This window comes from Rhamphochromis sp. 'chilingali', assembly GCF_963969265.1.
Source record: "Rhamphochromis sp. 'chilingali' genome assembly, chromosome: 22".
Classification (NCBI taxonomy): Eukaryota; Metazoa; Chordata; class Actinopteri; order Cichliformes; family Cichlidae; genus Rhamphochromis; species Rhamphochromis sp. 'chilingali'.
In genome coordinates this window covers 28,837,894-28,855,757 of record NC_137950.1, presented here as the reverse complement: position 1 = coordinate 28,855,757, position 17,864 = coordinate 28,837,894, and the positions used below count along the sequence as shown (strand labels likewise).

Here is a 17,864-nt window from a genome sequence, read left to right as displayed (position 1 = left end):
TCTTTCATATTCATTTCTTCACAATGTTTTGCCTTTTTCTGGCCGCCATTGTAGTTTAGTCTCCATGGCTTAACTGGTTAAGTCCACAGACTCAGTGCACCGCCTAGTGGTACAAACTGGTATTCGACTAAAGTACAACCTGGTCCTAGTTCAACTTCAGTTTGCACCTCATTAACGCAATACTGTTGAACATTAGGTCATAACTGTTGTTTTGTCATAGTCTGATGCTCGGTTTGGTTTTGTAAGGTTTACATCAATTTGCAACACAGGAATATACAATAACTGCCTTTAAGGATTATAACTGTTAACTGGCAAACCTCCTTAAAAGATATATTAGAGAATAAGAGAATCATCTAACGTTTTTACACATGTCAGATGTATTAAGGTGAATAAGGTGAACTTTGCAGGCATGATGTACCAGAATGACAGCTACAGAGAACTACTGAATGAACCTCAGTCCTCAACTGTAGGGCTGAATAACTAAATACTTGTTACAGTTTGAGGTTTAACTGGAAGAGAGCGGTGATCCTCAGGGGCAATGAGGCTGCACGACTGAAATGGTGATTTGTATTTAAGAGTTTGGGTTTTGGGGTTAAGAGCAGGCTTCGTCGGAGTGAGAGAGCTGAGTCAGCTGTCCACAGGAAACGCACGTCTGTCTCCACAGGCCTAAAGAGAATAAACTGCTGTTTGTGTGTGTGTGTGTGTGTGTGTGTGTGGGGTAACTGGGCTGCTGTTCCTTCAATCATGGTGCACCATCAAGGTTTTTCCCACATGGAGGCGTTTGTCATGTTCAGCAGCGTTGAAGTGAAACTGTTTACTTCTTGTTAAATGGGGTCAGTCGTAGTCATTTCTGATAATCCAACGACTAGAGAAAGAAAATGGAAAATGCAGGTTTCTGTCAAACAAAGAAAGACACTCAGTGATTTTTACAGTAAGAGGATCAGAGCTGTCACCCTTCTGAGCCAGGAAAACCTCGGATCATTTGTTTCACTTTCTGTTTTCTTTGCCCAATTTAGAAGAAAGACATGTAAAAGAAGACTTTAAACAAATCTAATGTAGCTTTGTGCACCAAGACCAGCACAGAAATAACCTCTTCCTTCTGTTCGATCAGCTGATTCGCATGTGTGGTGTCTCACTCTGTGTCCTGTCCGTCTCTTCTCTTTGTTGCAACAGATGAAGCTGCCGGTGCTGCTGCTCGGTCGCTCGGCAGACCTTCGTCCCGGTGAGTTTGTGGTCGCGATAGGCAGCCCGTTCTCCCTGCAGAACACCGTCACCACCGGCATCGTCAGCACCACCCAAAGGGGAGGCAAAGAACTTGGCCTGCGCAACTCAGACATGGATTACATCCAGACTGATGCCATCATCAATGTAAGGGAAGGGACAAAGTGTGTGGGTCTTATCAAGTCTGAAAAACACCTCTAATAATTCAAATTTAAGTGTTAGAATAATTTCAAAAAGGGAGACATATTTATATACTATACATGTAAGGAAGAAATTAACTGTTACCAGTGCCGAAGTGCCTAAAATCATGCATTCCACCTGAGGGCCACCAGATGGCGATAGTTGCAAAGGATCTCTGGTCCTATAGAAGTCTATGGGAAAATGGCACGTTAGCCTAACCTCTGTATACAGTTACTGCTAACTTTATGAGCTCGGTCATTCATTGGGTCATGCTGTCATACAGTCTTGGTCATACCATGTTTCAGAGTGAGGGATCATCTGTGATATGGTTTCACATTTTGACCCGCCCCTCTCGTCACATGATGGCCACAGTAAAAGAAACACTAGTCCTGAGGCTTCACAGCTCTTCAGAAACGGCGGATAATGTTGCCTCAAGTGGCCACTAGTGGAAGTGCACTTTCCAAAGCTTCTATGTTTTCGTCATTTTTTCAGCCATGGAGGTTGCTCTTAACTCTTTCCCCCATAAAGACGATATATGAAGACCTCCCCTGCGCCCTTAATGATGAATTTTGACACCTCAATATGTGTCAACAAGGATGCATTTTGATAACCATTGCAATAGGAGGGTTGCTGGATAGGAAGAGGCCACCCTCAGCATCCTCCGATGCACACCCGGTCGTTTTGTTCTATGAGCAGGTCTGAAATATGACAGAAACCGCTCAGCTCAGAAAAAGAGCTGCAAAAGTTTCTCCTAGTAAGCTTTCAATGGGTAAAGCATTAAATAATTGTTTTAATAATATTCACTGAATTCACGTTAACTGTTTGCTTGTTTGTTTTCTTGCAGTACGGCAACTCTGGAGGACCACTAGTCAATCTGGTAAGTGAAGGAGAAAAAGTGAGATGACCTGTTTGAGCTGTATCCATATCATTAAGAATGATATCTGTGAAGCAGAAACTGAGCTCTGCCTTTACTTGGACCACATCCACGTGTTGCAAAACGGAGAAATACATAACCTCATATAAATAAAGACCAAGAAGCATAAAGTCCTTATTAGGAAAGGTAAATAAAGAGTTTAGGTAACGCTTGGCGCAGGGTCCCGGTCCACAGCTGACTCTGATTAGAAGCTTGTTTTCAGTCAGCCACAGAAAAAAAAGAGGCGTCAGATTGGCTGTTTCACAAGCTTCATGTGGGACTCTGGCTTTTACTGAGAAACGCTGGCAAATTAAAGTTTGTTCCTGTGTGTGTGCTGCAGGATGGGGAGGTGATCGGCATCAACACTCTGAAGGTCACAGCAGGAATCTCCTTTGCCATCCCCTCGGACAAGATCAGACAGTTCCTGGCAGAGTCACACGACAGACAAGCTAAAGGTTTGTAGCAGTGTTATCACGGAGCTGATGTCAGAGAGACGGAGCAGACGAGGCCAAAGAGAGCAAGACAACGTGGCACAAGTCTCACATGCTCGAACACTCACACAAAGCTGTGCGTTTAAAAAATGGATCCAGACATAATTTACAAAAAGTAGACAAATGTCTCTTTAAGTTATAGAGAAAGACCCGTGCAGTTTAAAAGGCAATAAAAGCTCAACACAGATGAACAGAAATTCCTAACTGCTGTGAGCATGCAGTAACATTAAGTTATATTAGGAATATTGAGGTCATTCCTTATCAAAATAAACGTTCACACCTCAAATCAGATTTTTTAAAACTACATTTTCAGCTCAGATTTACAAGGAAACACTTCTTCATGAACTAAAGTTTTGTCATGTGATATAAGGGTTAAGGTTTCTCTCAGTTTTTCCGCTGCAGTAATCACTCATTACTTCTAAATTGAATCCAAGTTTATTTAAATGGCATCAAATCACAGCAGTTCTGTCATCATTTGGTGAGAGCGTGTGGACGTCCATGTGCCTGCGTGTTTTTTGTGGCTGCTCAAGCTTGTCCGTGAAGAATTTTCATTACAATGCACAAGCACGCACAACACGCCCCCACGAGCAAGCATTAGCTGACAGTGGGAAGGACAAACTGCCTTTTAACAGGAAGAAAGTAGAACCAGGCTCAGTATTTAAGAGGCGAGAGGAAATAGACAATAAACAGGAGAGTATCGGGAACCACAGCTAGAGGATGAGCCTAGGATTAAATGTGGGTAAAAGGAGACCATGTGTTATAACTTATTTTGACGCCCACCTATCCCAGGTGGAGATGAGAGCCCTGAAAGTTTTCTCCAGTAAATGCCCAGAGAGCATCAACACTTATTGTTATCGCTCTAAGAGACAATTTTTTTACAATTTAGCTTTGAAATTACAAACAAAACCCAGATTTTGTCTCTTTAGATTGAAATACCTAAACTGGATCTAAAATTGACTTAAATACAGTTTTTAAATAAAGCTTAAAATCTGTTTTTCCAGTCCAGAAAGTTTCATGTGGAGCTCTGTGGATTTTAGCTGCTTCGCCCGGTTAAATAAATCTCGGTTTATTTTCCTCCTTGATGAAGTTTGTTTGTTTCGGTAATCATGCTTGGGTGCAGACCAAAACAACTGCACTGAGACCCTTTCAGCTAAACGTAACTCCAGAGTGGTTCGCTCATGGCCAGAACATGATGTGACCAAACTGTCAGCAGATTTGAGATTTGAACCCAAACCACAGCACCTTTATTTCTCTCACCCCAGACTGATTTAGCCAATAAGAAGACTGATGGTGGTTTTCAGTGATGCATTTTTTGGTTTTTTGGTTGCTTCCAGTTTTTCTGTTTGAAATGAAACCAAATCAAGAGAAAAAGCCACACATTTACAGACTCATGAACTGACTCTGACCAGAGTAAACAAGCTCCAGGCTTGTGCCACATCCACCTCCAGTACTCGTACCTGTACCTGAAACTCTGAGACGTTTGCATGGCTACGTTACGTTACGGTACTGTAGCTAAAACGCAAAGATAGATTTCAAAGCTGCCTGTTAAACATTTCACACTTCACTTTAGACTTGTTGATTTTAAAACTAGATAAACGTGATAGAAGAGGATGATGATGTTGACCATAACATGGACATAAAGGGTATTTTTGTTGTTATGTTCTGCAGGTAAAACACCACAGAAGAAGAAATACATCGGCGTCAGAATGATGAGTCTCACTTCATCGTAAGTCCCAGCTTCCCTCACCTCTACTTCTGACATCCACAGAAAAATCATCTAAACTGCATTTAAACAGGATTAAATTGTAAGATTATTTAATGTGTTGATTTCTGTGAGAGCAGCCTGGAAAATCTAAATCCCGACTCAGTGTGTTGTTGACGCTCCCTGGATCCCTAAAATGGATGTTTCTCAATCCTGACTTTCATACATAATCAGGGCGGTGATCATATCGACAGGGTGACGTTAGCTTTCGATACCCGCTGCCAAATGATCGCTTTAAGCAGGAATGTAAGCCGGGCCAGGCCGCGTTCACAGCCTTCGGGTCAGAGTACCCGCCTAAGCTGGCCCAGAGTCACAGCAGGAAACTCCCCAAATCACCAAAACAACCCTCACTTTATGACAGCTTGTTAATTTTAAACATGCCCTCAGGTACTTTTAAAATGATCTGCCATCACATTTACGCTTTTCAAGTTTCACCCTCCATCCAAGTACCAACTTTTCTACATTTCACAACACTGCGCAAGAAGCCAAGATAATAGGTAACCTCCTCGAGTGATCATCAGTCAGCTTTATTCATGTCAAACCTATCGTGTGGTGATGCACTGTCAAGCCTGCTGCAAGTGAAAATATGCTGCTGCTGCACATTGGGACACGGTTGGCTGATGTATATCAGTCCTTACATGTTGGAGCTTCCTTAAATAAAACAGCCAGAAAAAACACAAAAGCTGAAATTTATCAATATTCATAAAAGGCTGAGTGCAAAAATCCAACGAGCACACTTGAGAGTGTAAAAGAAGGTTTGAGAAAGGGAAGGGATATACACTCACCTGTCACTTTGTTGGGGACACCTGCTTAACTCCTTCTTAATGCAAATATACAGTCAGCCAGTCGTAACAGCAGCTCCGTGCATTTAGGTGTTTGCACATGGTCAGTATGACCTGCTGAAGCTCAAACTGAGCATCACAATGGGGAAGAAAGGTGATTTCAGAGACCTTGATCATGGCGTGGATGCTGGTCTGAATAATTCAGATTGTCACAACCATCTCCATGTTTACAGAGAATGGTCTGAAAACGGACGATGTCCATCCCAGTGTAACCACAGTGGACCATCTTCTGATGGTTGCTTCCAGCAGGAGAAAGCACCTTGTCACAAAGACTCAAATGGCCACCACAGCCACCTAAACTTAATCCTGTAGTAGATCCTCATGATTTGGTGGAAAGGAAGCTTCACATCATGGATGTGCATCTGCAGCAGCTAAATGATGCTGTCGTGTCAATAGGGACCAAAATCTTTCAGCACCTTGATGAAGCTTCGGCACAAAGAGCAGTTCTGAAGGCAAAAAAGAGTGCTAGCAAAGTGCAGCTAATAAACGGGATCCAGGCAAGAGCAGGAGGTCAGTAACATCAGGGGAAAACAATCAATCAGTGACTCACTGGGATATAATCCAATCAGAACAAGGCCCCAAACCTCCACAGAATCACTCAAAAAGAATGAAAAGAAGAATCAAAACTCATAATTACCCATAAACTCAAATACAACCATACTGATTTTAAGTATTAAAAGAACTTGGTGTGAAGTAACGGCTCTGAACACACAACAATTAGAAAACACCTCCCAGGTTTGAGACCATTTCTTGTGAAAGACATTTTCAGAGGGATTAATGCTCTCAACATGGCTCCAGGGTGGAATATGCTGTTTTAGTGATAATGCAGTGTGAAGCACAGATGCCATTCTGACTGCTGTGAATCAGGACTTGCAACACAAATGTTATTATGACTGAGAAGATAAAACGCTACACAACACTTCTGCTGGTTTGGAGCACCATTTAACCGGCTGGAGACGCCAAATGTCCTTTCGCCGATCAGCATAATGAGAAAAATGCTGCATGTGTCATATTTTGCAGCATCTTCATCATATTTGGGGCAGTTAATCTCTTTTATTTTTGCTTACAAACCACAGAATACTTGACGGAGCCTTGGGCACTTCAGAATAAAATACTCTTTCTGACAGGCCTTAATTATGCTGACAGTCAGCGTGGTTCAGGCACCACACACATTTAAATCTGGGCCTGTCATTTCAGACATTTTGCTCCAGAAAGGTGGTGAACACAGTGACTGCATGATGCAGGTCATAGTTCATCACCGTCGGCTTTGTTGAAGATGCAGCTTCTCAGAGTTTGCCCTGTCCTCAGGATGTCACTTCTAATCTGAGTGAAGTTTTAGAGCCCAGAATAAATCAAATGCATCAGAATGACGTGCTGAAAACATTCGGTGCAGAAGCTCATGTTCTCACTGGTTTTCTCCTCTTTTCTCAGGCTGGCCAAGGAGCTGAAGGAGCGGCAGTCAGACTTCCCAGATGTCACTTCTGGGGCGTACGTCATTGAAGTCATCAGCAGAACTCCAGCTGAGGCGTGAGTGTTTCATTTCACCCAGTTCACTGTCTACTAAGTTCACATCGGGGCATAAAAGTTCAGGATATGGACAGGATAGCTCTCTGTCCAGAGAGTTTTATTTCCAAGGCACAAGTGGCACATTTGGCATCGGAGGGGTTCTGGTATGTTAAAGCAGGTACAAGAGTGCACGCTGGGTGGTTACAAACATGCTTCTGCAGACGGTTTTTGCTACTCAAGCATGCTGAAAGCAAACCGCAGCAGCCCACCTGAGGAAACAGCAGGCAGAGTTTGTTTTCTTGTTGTCTGCTTGGTTCATGCAGAACATAGACGGCACTCAGGAGGAGCCTCTGATCGTGCTGACTGCGGGGTATGGAGAGTTCACCTCTGATTTTAAAGCTGCTGTTTTCCTTTTTGGAAACATCCTGGAAGCCAGCAGCAAAACAGAAAAACGAGTGTTTCCCACCCAGAGCGTCCAGCTTGCTCTGGCAGGGAGGACAAACTGCTTCAGTCATAGCTGCGCAGATCTGGGTTTCTCTTTGGCATCGCTTCAGCTCTGAAAGTAGAGCCTCTGTGTTTAACTGTCACTTTGCAGGCATCCGAACCACCTCAACTAGCCTCCTTTTGGTGTGGAGGACTAGGTGCTCTACTTTCAGCTCCTCGCAAATAAGTGAGCTCCCCACCTTTTCTCTAGGCTGACTTCAGACCCCTTTAGAGGATGTAGAGGAAGCTCATTTCCACTACTGTCAGTCTCATATTTTCAGTCACTGCCACAGCTAATAATCTCTATGAGAGCAGAAACACGGTTTCAGTGTCATTTCCATCTGTACATTTTTATTCTTGGACTCTACTACAGCAGCTTTGTATGATTTGCAGTACAAAATAATCCTTCTTTGTATTACACTGGATCTTGTGCAGCCCTTCAGTTCATCCTTTCCCTGGAATATGGAGGTGTGTGTCAGGAATGCCTTTTTATTCTTGGTAGTCCAGAATAACTCGTCTTTTCTTTTCATTCTTTGTAACAGAGCCGGCCTGAAGGAGAGTGATGTCATCATCAGCATCAACGGCGAACGAATCACCTCTGCCAGCGACGTCAGCGCTGCCATAAAGCGGGACGACACGCTTCGAATGGTGGTGAGGCGAGGCAACGAGGATGCCATCCTCACCATCATCCCCGAGGAGGTCGACCCTTGACCTCTCAGCTGACTGAGCTACCATTCAACCTTAACCGCTCACGCGATCTCGAGCTGGCTCTCAGTGTTTTTCAGCCAATCATGAACACTTAAAAAAAGAACAAATATGTTAGGGTGTGTCTGGGGCCACACCTAGAATTTGTAATTATTAGTACTGCTACTCGTCTTTCATTTTTATAATGCTGACACACCTTCGGAGGTTCGTCACTCTGGGATCTGATGCTTCACCCCTGTCATTGTACGGCTCATATTAGCTCTCATCTTTCCTCTTTTCCATCCTCACAGACCTTTTATATCCTACTAACACCATCTGTCGCTACAAAGAGGTTACTGCAGGTTTCCGTAGTATCACTGTGTACTGTATGTTCTCCATGGGATATTTTTAATAGTGTTTTTTTCAGTATGTGTTTGATGACAATGTTTTCAAAAAAGGGAATAAAATTATTTTTAAAAAAGTCTCTTTATTAATAATCATGATTTTCTATATTTATATTTTCCTATATTTACCCAACATTTGTACAAATATTCACTACAAATGGTGCATCGAGGGAAACCGCTGACATTAGTCACAGCCAATCTCAATAAGAACGCCAGGCTTTGAAATTTGTGTAACATTTTTGCTTTTTCTCACATTTTAACTGTTCCTGAACTCCAAGGAGTCCCCGAGTATTCCTCTTCCTCTTAGGCTACGTTCACACTGCAGGCGAAAGCGCATCAAATCCGATTTTTTGGACCCTATGCGACCCATATCCGATCATGGTATGACAGTGTGAACAGCACAAATCCGATATTTTCAAATCCGATCTGGGTCACTTTCGTATGTGGTCCTGAATCCGATACATATCAGATGTTTTAGAAAGCGACTGCTGTTTGAACGGTCATGTCGCATTAAATCCGTCTTTTACGTCACTGACACAAGACAGACGCCAATTATCAGCTCCGGAGAAGACATCGCAAACGCTTCCTGGCCATCCAGTGTAGAGGTCACTGAAACTGTTGGGAAGACAACGTTGGGGAAACGTGAACATTTTATTTTCACGTATATTTTATGTACTGTATAATCTGCAACTATCCTTTGAAGCAGCGCTCCTCTAAAACAGCAATAAGGATAATTATTAGGTTATCTACATTATTATGTAAATAACTGAAGGAAACGGTTTCCAAGGCCTAATCCGTGGATCGGCTTCCTCCGAGGCGTGGACGTCTATCAGCAGAGAATGTACCTTAGTCTGTAACACAGTCAAATATATTCTCAAGTAATATTCAAGCATGCCATTCAGCGTGTTAGTACGAGCTCAGGAGCAGCTTGGGAGAACAAGAAAACAGAGACTGCTTCAGATTGTCTTCCCAAATCGACTCAACTTTATTCACAAGTACAACAGTTTATATAGAGGGTAAAATTCATGAGACAGCAGATTTATCAGTTTAAACCAGTACAGACCAAGATAAGGCAGCGTCTTCCTGCCCTTGGGTGAAGAAGCATCCTTTGTGTAGTTTATCAGTTCAGCTATAATTGTGATTATCTCAGCGACATATTTTCAAGGCACAAAACGAAGAGTTCTTACATTAGTGAAATCTGAAACAAACCATTTGGCCTCAACAGGCGTCTCCTAAAAGATTAAGAAACTAATGTAGCTGAGGGAGTGATCTCTGTGGTATTTCAACCTTGTACCAGCCTGTGATTCTCACACATCAATTCTTGGGTCAAAGAGAAAAATAACTAAAACAAAGGGGCCTTATTGAATGACAGAGTTTTCCTGTACAATGTCACTATAAAACAATATCCAGTAAATGCTACCATGGTACTAAAATACCTAACAATAACAAAATAACTTAAAGCAAAAATTGGGAAACGTAAAGTCCGAAGTCTTTATATTAAGGCCCATCAGTCAAACAATATAGTTTGCTCTGGGTCTAAACAGAGCGCGCTGTGTGTGACGTCTTCTTTTGCGCATGCGGCCGCTTTGAGCGTTCACACTAGAGCGCGTTTGCTGTCGCATTTTATTTGTAGTGTGAACGAGCAGACAAAAAAATCGGATTTGATCAAAAAATCGGAATTGAGCATCAAGACCTGCAGAGTGAACGTAGCCTTAGTTTCTCTTACGTAGCCTACGTCATCATGATGAATTTTCATCACTTCCTTGTCATAACAGGAAACTTTTCAAGCTTTACTTTGTTATCTTTACAAACCAATAGGAGCTTATTTAAACAGACTTTTCCTAACATGACAAATTATAACAAGAGTTTCGTTGCCTGAGGAGACTTTCAAAAACATACAGATTTAGTTAGAACAAGAAGCAGAAAAGAAGACAGAGGGTCTCGTTCACTAATATGGGCAGGTATGTATGACCAGAATATTTATTCTTAACACTGCGTTTGTGTTATTGAATCAGTTTTATTCAAAATCCCCACACTTGTGTCCACTCTTGCATAATGTCATGCACCCAGTTCTATATTTATAAGGAAGAACAAATATCTCACGGTGCATCTGGGAGAAAGTGGTGGAGTTTCTCTGAGAGAGAAGCCCGCACAACTAAACAACAACAGCTGGAAGAAACTCCAACAAGTGTCTGAGAAGGACAGCCTAAAAGGCCAACCTTTCCCGAGCTCTTCCTCCAGAGTGCAGATGGCTTAAAAATCCAACTGACGCCGGACTGTGGCTCGAGTTACAAACAAAAGACTGATTTGGAAAAAGAGGTTCGTGAATGAGGCTTTTTATGTTACAACAGTCTAGGAGCCCATCGGCAACTCTGCCTCCCTCTCTCTGGCCTCTGAGGACAAAGGTCAATATTTGAGCATAGGCTGTATATTATACTTGCAGAAAGCTAAAGGGATGCCACATAGTGATCTGTGACGTCCCAAAATAAAGCCATCTCCATTTTGGTGCTTTGAAACCACACATGACAAGTGACCACCCAAAACCACTGGATCCTGCTTTTTGGGTCTAATGAGGAGGCCAAGTTACAAAGTCAACTTCTTTGTATATTTAATAAGAATTGTAGCTGTTATTTGAGCTCATAAACTCATAAGGACAGTGTTTACTGATGGCACAGAGTATAGCGTGAAGTGTACAGGTCTACAGTTTCTGCTCAGATTTATTCCTGCAAAACTGACTGAAGATAAAAATCTTCACAATGCAAAAGACAAATAGTAACAATTCCTTTGATGGCGCTGTCACTTGGTGGAAGCCGTGAGTCCACCTGTATTGTAAAGAGGTAGCTGGTATTATTATTTATTTTGTGAATAAAGTCGCTCCGAGACACACCTCTGCTGTCCTGACGTTACTGGAAGGTTTGATTGAGATGATTTCAACAGGTCTTACTCTTTGTGTTGTTAAAACTAAATAGTCTCATGTATACTGTTTTTTGGGCAATCATGGCATATGTTTGTTTACTGTTTGCAAATGTTACATATATGATTGAATCTGTTAAGATATAAAGAATTTCCAACGGTAATCATGAGCAGATTAATCGTAGTGTTAACATTACTGCACAGAAATATTGTTGATGCTGGACAGCAGCAGAATTTATTGTTAATAAGGAGACAATCAGAACTGTTATTGTTCCAGGAAGCTGGACCCTGCCCCTCTTATCAGATACCTGCAGGGCGTCCCAGACGACTCGGAGCATTTCACACCTTGACCCAACAAACCCAAAAGGGTGAATGGGTGGGTCAACGACTCTGAGGCATCAGGAGAGGTTAAAAACCTGAGAAGTCACCAGAAGGTCTGCAGATGCTGTGCATTAAAATACTGTGACTGCTGACTTTAACTAATTTAATGTATGTACATGTAAATCTTCTGTGTATTTGTGGTGTGTAAAGATTGTAAACAGTGGTGCGTAAAATGTACTTGATTGATATACATTAAAATGATACCACATTTTCCTTAATGATTAAATAAACCCATTTCAGCTACTCAGATTTGTTGCTTCCTGTTGACTGAGGGTGAAGGATCATTTGTTGAGTGTGTGAAACAAACTGCCTTTCACATCAGGACAACATTGGACACTTTTAAAATCTTCCTAAATGTCTTTTACTCGTCTAACTGTGGACGGTTTGGTTAACGGGTGCTGTTTCTTTTAATGTGCTTGAAAGTAAACTTGACTTGGCAACAAAGGAAAACCAGCAGCTGAGGTCAGGACCCAAAACCCCATCTGCACCTGAATGTAGAAACACATCAGAGCACAACAACTGGACCATTATGGCCTGATAAACTTTCACTCATGTGCCTTTAATGTCTCCCACTGCTGTTGGGTGCGTCAGAATTTAACACAAAGGCAAAATGAGAGAATCAACGACTCTCAACGATCCAATCAGATGATTAACTGCCGCCCTGCACCAGCTGTAGAGCCTTTGAGATCTGAGTTGAAAGGCTTCAGAAACTCAAGTCCAGTTGCCTCATTTCAGCACAGTGTAGACCCAAATTCTCAAAATTATTTAACAGATTAATTCAATTATGTTTTTAGAAGCTCTAATCAGCACATGTGACATCAGGCACCACAAGAGGTTGGTGGTTTTTAAGGTTGACCTGTCGATCAACAGACGATGGTGAGTTTTCATTCATTCTGTTGTCTAAAACAACTTCCTGCTCACATTAACACGTAGCTGAGGAAATGAAATATTGCTTTTGTGTAAATGATTTAATCACATTAGTACTTGGACTAGTTATAGTGGACAGGAAATATTTACATTCAATGTAATGTCCAGTTACGTTCAACCCCCTGCAGATTTGGAAACTAGGACACTGATACAAATGGATTCAACAGCATCTTTAGCAGAAGAACCTTTGTTCCAGTGATTACATTAACATTTAAGTGTTCACCTTCAGTTCACGGCTGTGGTGTGAAAGACGAGTGAAAGAAGTAACGACAGTTATGCTGGAGTAACTGTTATTGTTCCAGGAAGCTGGACCCTGCCCCTCTTATCAGATACCTGCAGGGCATCCCAGACGACTCGGAGCATTTCACACCTTGACCTAACAAACCCAAAAGGGTGAATGGGTGGGTCAACGACTCTGAGGCATCAGGAGAGGTTAAAAACCTGAGAAGTCACCAGAAGTCAGTCTGAACCGCAGGACGAGAGGAAAGATGTCTTCAACCATGGGTAAGTCCTGGCTGCCTGCTTTTTAGCACTTAGATGTTCGCTAAACTAAGTCATTCTTATTACAAATGTACAAAGTGATTCTTTTAATTCTATCACTGCTTTCATCATCATCTATTCCTGACCTAACCTAACCTTTCTTCCAAAAAACTTACCAAGTTCAGAAATAACCTTAACATTTATATTGTTCTGAAGGCTTCTTTTTAAAACAAAGTAGAAACATTTTATTTTTAATAGTTGCTGAGATGAAGTGATGCAAACCATCAGCATACACGTGATCTTGTCCTGTATCTTGGTGTTTACCAAAGAAACATCATGCAGGTGGCTTTGCTAATGACAGAAACGTCCAGTTTGAAGCTCCAGTCAGTGTACGAAACGATAACTAACGGCGAGAACTCATTTTCCTAATGAGTAAAGAAACTTTGATTGTGTTTCAGGGCCACACGGAAGAATTTAATTTTGTTTCTCATTGCATTGTTGCTCATACATTTGTGATGCTTGTACCTTTCAGATATTCAGCAGCTGTTACCAATCAAAGAAGAACCAGATGACTGGAGCCCTGATATGGAGCAGCAAGTCTCACAGCTCCTCAGCATAAAGAAGGAAGAGGAGGAGGAAGCTGACATCACTGATTTCCCGCTCGCTGCTGCTGCGGTGAAGAGTGAAAATGAAGAGAAAGTGCACTCACTGTTTCATCATGTTAAAAATGAATACAAGGACGAGGAGGAGACTCAGACCTGCAGCTCAGGTAACAAACAAATTAAATTGAACTATGAAACTGCACCAACATTTTTTCTCTGTGAGGAATCAGGTTTTATATTTTGTCTGCTTCTGTTGTGGCTTTGTTAGTTTCACTTCAGTAATGTTATTAAAATATGGAGGGTATTTTTAGGGCGAGATTTAAGAACAAGTGATGAAATCCATTGAATACAGTCACCTCACTAATTTGATTTGTTTTATTTTAGTTTCTCTTCGTTTTAACTTAGTTGGCTGTGATTCGATTGGATGATGTAACTCTGTGAGATGGGCTTTAGGTTAGAGTCCATTCTGCAGGATACTGGAAACCAGTGTCCCCATACACCCAGCATTTTGGCTTTTTTAAAATATGCTCATCCATCTGTGTGTACCTTGCAGGTGTCCATCATCTGTTTGATATTAAAGAAGAGGTTTCCCATGAACGGAGCCCGATTGAAGACTCGGACTTCTTCCAGGAACGCTGCATTGGCCAGGATGGACTGCAGGAGGATGACACACGTGCAACAGCTCCCAGAACCTTTCCGATGCCAATATTCAGTGTTGCGTCCCGCAATGCATTGCAACGCCTCAAATTTGAACAGAGAGAAAAAATCAAATTCTGCGTGAAAACCAAGATATCTGTGAAGAAAACCTTCCAAATGCTTCAGGAAGTTTACGGCAGCAAAGCAATGAGCCGATCAAGATGCAAGGATTGGTATTTGCGTTTCAAAAATGGCAGAACATCCATCGATGATGAAATCAGGTCAGGGCGACCCAGCACGAGCACAACTCCCAAGCACATCCGAGAAATCGATCAACTTGTGCGCCAGGATTTCCGGATCTCTCTGAGGGAGATTTCTGCCATTCTCAACGTGTCATTCGGAACGGTCCAGGCGATCCTGACGTCCACTTTGAACCTGCACCAAGTGGCTAACAAGCTTGTGCCCAGGCTACTCACTCCCGAGCTGAAGCAGTATCGTTTACGAGCCTGCGAGGATCTCCGTCAACAGACGCGAGATGACCCAACGTTCATGTCCCGGATCATAACTGGCGATGAAAGCTGGGTGTACGGCTGCAAGCCTGGAAAAGCAAGGAGGGTGAATCCGACAAGGAGCCAGTTCAAGGTCAAGCTCATCGTCTTCTTTGACATTCACGGGGTGGTGCATCGGGAAGTTGTTCCCGACGGTCAGGCGGTTGATGCTCCGTTCTACCTCAGCGTTATGACGCGTCTCAGGAAGAACATCGAGGCCAAACGACCTGAACTGTGGCAGAAAGGCGACTGGCTGCTCCATCACGACGACACACCTGCCCACGACGCACTGAAAGAGTGCCATTATTTCTGCTACACCGACACAAATCTCATTCTTCACCCACAGCACTCACCAGATTTGGCCCCCTGCGACTTCTTCCTCTTCCCCAAAATCAACGCCAAGTTGAGGGGACATTTTTTTGACACAGTGGAAGAGCTCCAGCATGCGTCACTGATAGTACTGGATTCACTGGGAGAAGAGGACTTCCGCAGAGCTTTCAGAGCGTGGCAGCAGCGCTGGGTGTGGTGTGCTGCTGTGCAAGGCAACCGCTTTGCAGCTGATGGTGGCCAGATTTGAATTGAATACATATTTTTGTATATTTGTTTCATATTTTTTCTATTTTTATTTTTTTTGCATTAGCATGCATTTTTACTGATGTTTGATCTTGTTACATATAACTTTTTTTATTGTTTAAGTAGAGTGAAAATGGTAGGTGGTACATTGCCGTTGTAAATATGTCAGCATGTGCATATTTACAATTGGATCACTTTATAAAATGTAAATAACAACAGAGCAACAACAAAAAAGAGAAGGATGGGTCTTATTGTCATGATCAGAGCGATCCAATATTAATTCTCCAGATCCTCTGAATCTTTTGATGATAGGTGGTGGTGATGTTTAGATTGGCAAAGTCTTCAGTTTTACATTGATAGTTATTCTGAAACTGTTCCACAACTTTTAGATGTTTCTTGTTGTTTTTTGCAGACTGGTGAACCTTTACTTGAGAAATGTTTTTTTATTCCAGTCATGTTGTTGACCTGTTGCTGTAATTAGTCATGAAAAACTTCCTCCAGCTGTTTATTTTGAGTCCCTCTCGCAGCCTTTTTGAGATGTGCTGCTGCCATAAAAGCCAAACTGAGCGAATGTTTTTCATCTCAGGTCAAACATTTGATGTATTTTGTTGGGTTCTTTTGTGAATAAAAATATGGATTTGTGAGATTTGGAAGTCACTGCATTCAGTCTTTATTTTACACAGCATAGTTTTTAGTTTGTAGTTTGCTGGGCTCTGGGAACGTAATAGAATATAATAGAGGGTAGATTTTGCAAGAAAGTGCCTGCTCCCCTCACACTCTTCTTCCACATAATGAGGAAAAAACTCTCCAAACTGGACTAAAGTAAAAAAACATACCGTAACTGAAACATGATGGACCAACACAGAAAGACAACCATTCATTCTCACACTCATATTGGAACTGCCAGGTATTCTAATCCAAGCATGTCTTTTGACTGTGGGATGCCCAGAGCCCACACAAACCCCGGACCCTGTGACTGCGAGGCAGTGCTGTTTACCACCGCTCTAACATGAGAGCCTAAATTACTGTCAGTACTTCTTTTCTGTTTTTTGTACACAAATAAAAATAGCTTTTATATATTATTTGCAAGATGATACTAAATCCTCTAAACTGTGTGAAAAATCATTTAAAAATAAGCAAATGTAACCTGGTCTCATGGCAGAAAATACCCATATGTGAACAATCATATGCAGAGATTTTCTTCATGTGGTACCAAATCACAACAACTGTTGCCTCAAGGTCCTTTATATTGTGAGGGAAAGACCTTAAAACAATACAAAGGAAACCCCAACTATCATATGACCCCTATTAGCAAGCGCACATAGGGGGCAAGGAAAAACTCCCTTTTACAGGAAGAAACCTCCAGTAGCTCAAGCAATCAGCCAACTTTGACACAAATGAATCCCAGCATTTTATATCTGCAGGCCATGTCTCCAGACAATCTGAACAAGGCTACAAGGGAAACAGCTCAGGGAAATAGGACACAGGTGAAGTCAGTCAGGAAAATAATAGAGGGGTAGCAAAAGTCAAAGCCACAAGAGACGACTATCAAAGCAAAAGAGGAAATAACCCAAAAGATAGCAAGAAAGCACAGAGCCCAGAAACTACCGCTGACCACGAAACACTGACGATGCAGGAAGAATAAAGAGAGGATAACTTACAAAACTGAGCGATTAAACACAAAGCAAAACTCAGTATTCCCAGGGATCCACAGCATACTGGAATTTAAAAGGGAACAAATAAACATGAGCCTAAAAATACAATAAACAGAAAAGTGTAAACCTTGAACACTGGAGACGCAGGAAAAACCCCAAAGAAGCTCAAATTCAAACATATAACCAAAAATGTCTAAACTCCAGAGCACAGTGAAACCCAGAGACCTGGTTTGCACCGACTAGCAGACATTTTTTCCCATCATTCTCCACTGCTGACTCAGTGTCTGTCCTCCACATGCCCAAGACAACATCCACACATCATTCTTTACTTTGGCATCCTCCTTATGTAATCTGTGACCCATTTCCCTTCTGCTGACTCAGCTCGCAGCTGCCAGTGGTTTGCTGCATACCTTGGCAGCGTCCGCCCGCCATTTCTTTTCCTTCTCTTTGGGAACCAGACCTTTATATCTGTCCTGGACTGGACCGGCAGCTTTGGTTAGCGTGGAGCCCTTTCAGTGACCTTCATGGTTAGTTTCTTAGCCATTTATGACTCAGCTACTGGAATCGCTGACGGGAAACATCGGCTAATTTGATTTTGTCTTTTGGGAACATCTTGTGCAACATTTTCCTTCAGCTATTGTTGTCAGTAATTTTGGGCGTGTG

The 17,864-nt window shown here is 42.2% G+C and overlaps 1 protein-coding gene across 1 annotated transcript in view; it reads left to right on the top strand.

The window, feature by feature from the left end:
* The window catches only part of htra1b (HtrA serine peptidase 1b), a 29,425-nt gene extending 20,888 nt beyond the window's left edge, over nucleotides 1-8,537 (top strand). The window contains exons 5-10 of the mRNA XM_080873277.1: nucleotides 1,174-1,368; nucleotides 2,246-2,278; nucleotides 2,655-2,769; nucleotides 4,474-4,531; nucleotides 6,841-6,936; nucleotides 7,941-8,537. Coding sequence (XP_080729403.1) covers nucleotides 1,174-1,368; nucleotides 2,246-2,278; nucleotides 2,655-2,769; nucleotides 4,474-4,531; nucleotides 6,841-6,936; nucleotides 7,941-8,109 — 666 coding nt within the window. The 3' untranslated portion in view covers nucleotides 8,110-8,537. The remainder of the gene's footprint in view (nucleotides 1-1,173; nucleotides 1,369-2,245; nucleotides 2,279-2,654; nucleotides 2,770-4,473; nucleotides 4,532-6,840; nucleotides 6,937-7,940) is intronic.
* Nucleotides 8,538-17,864: the final 9,327 nt, after the last annotated feature.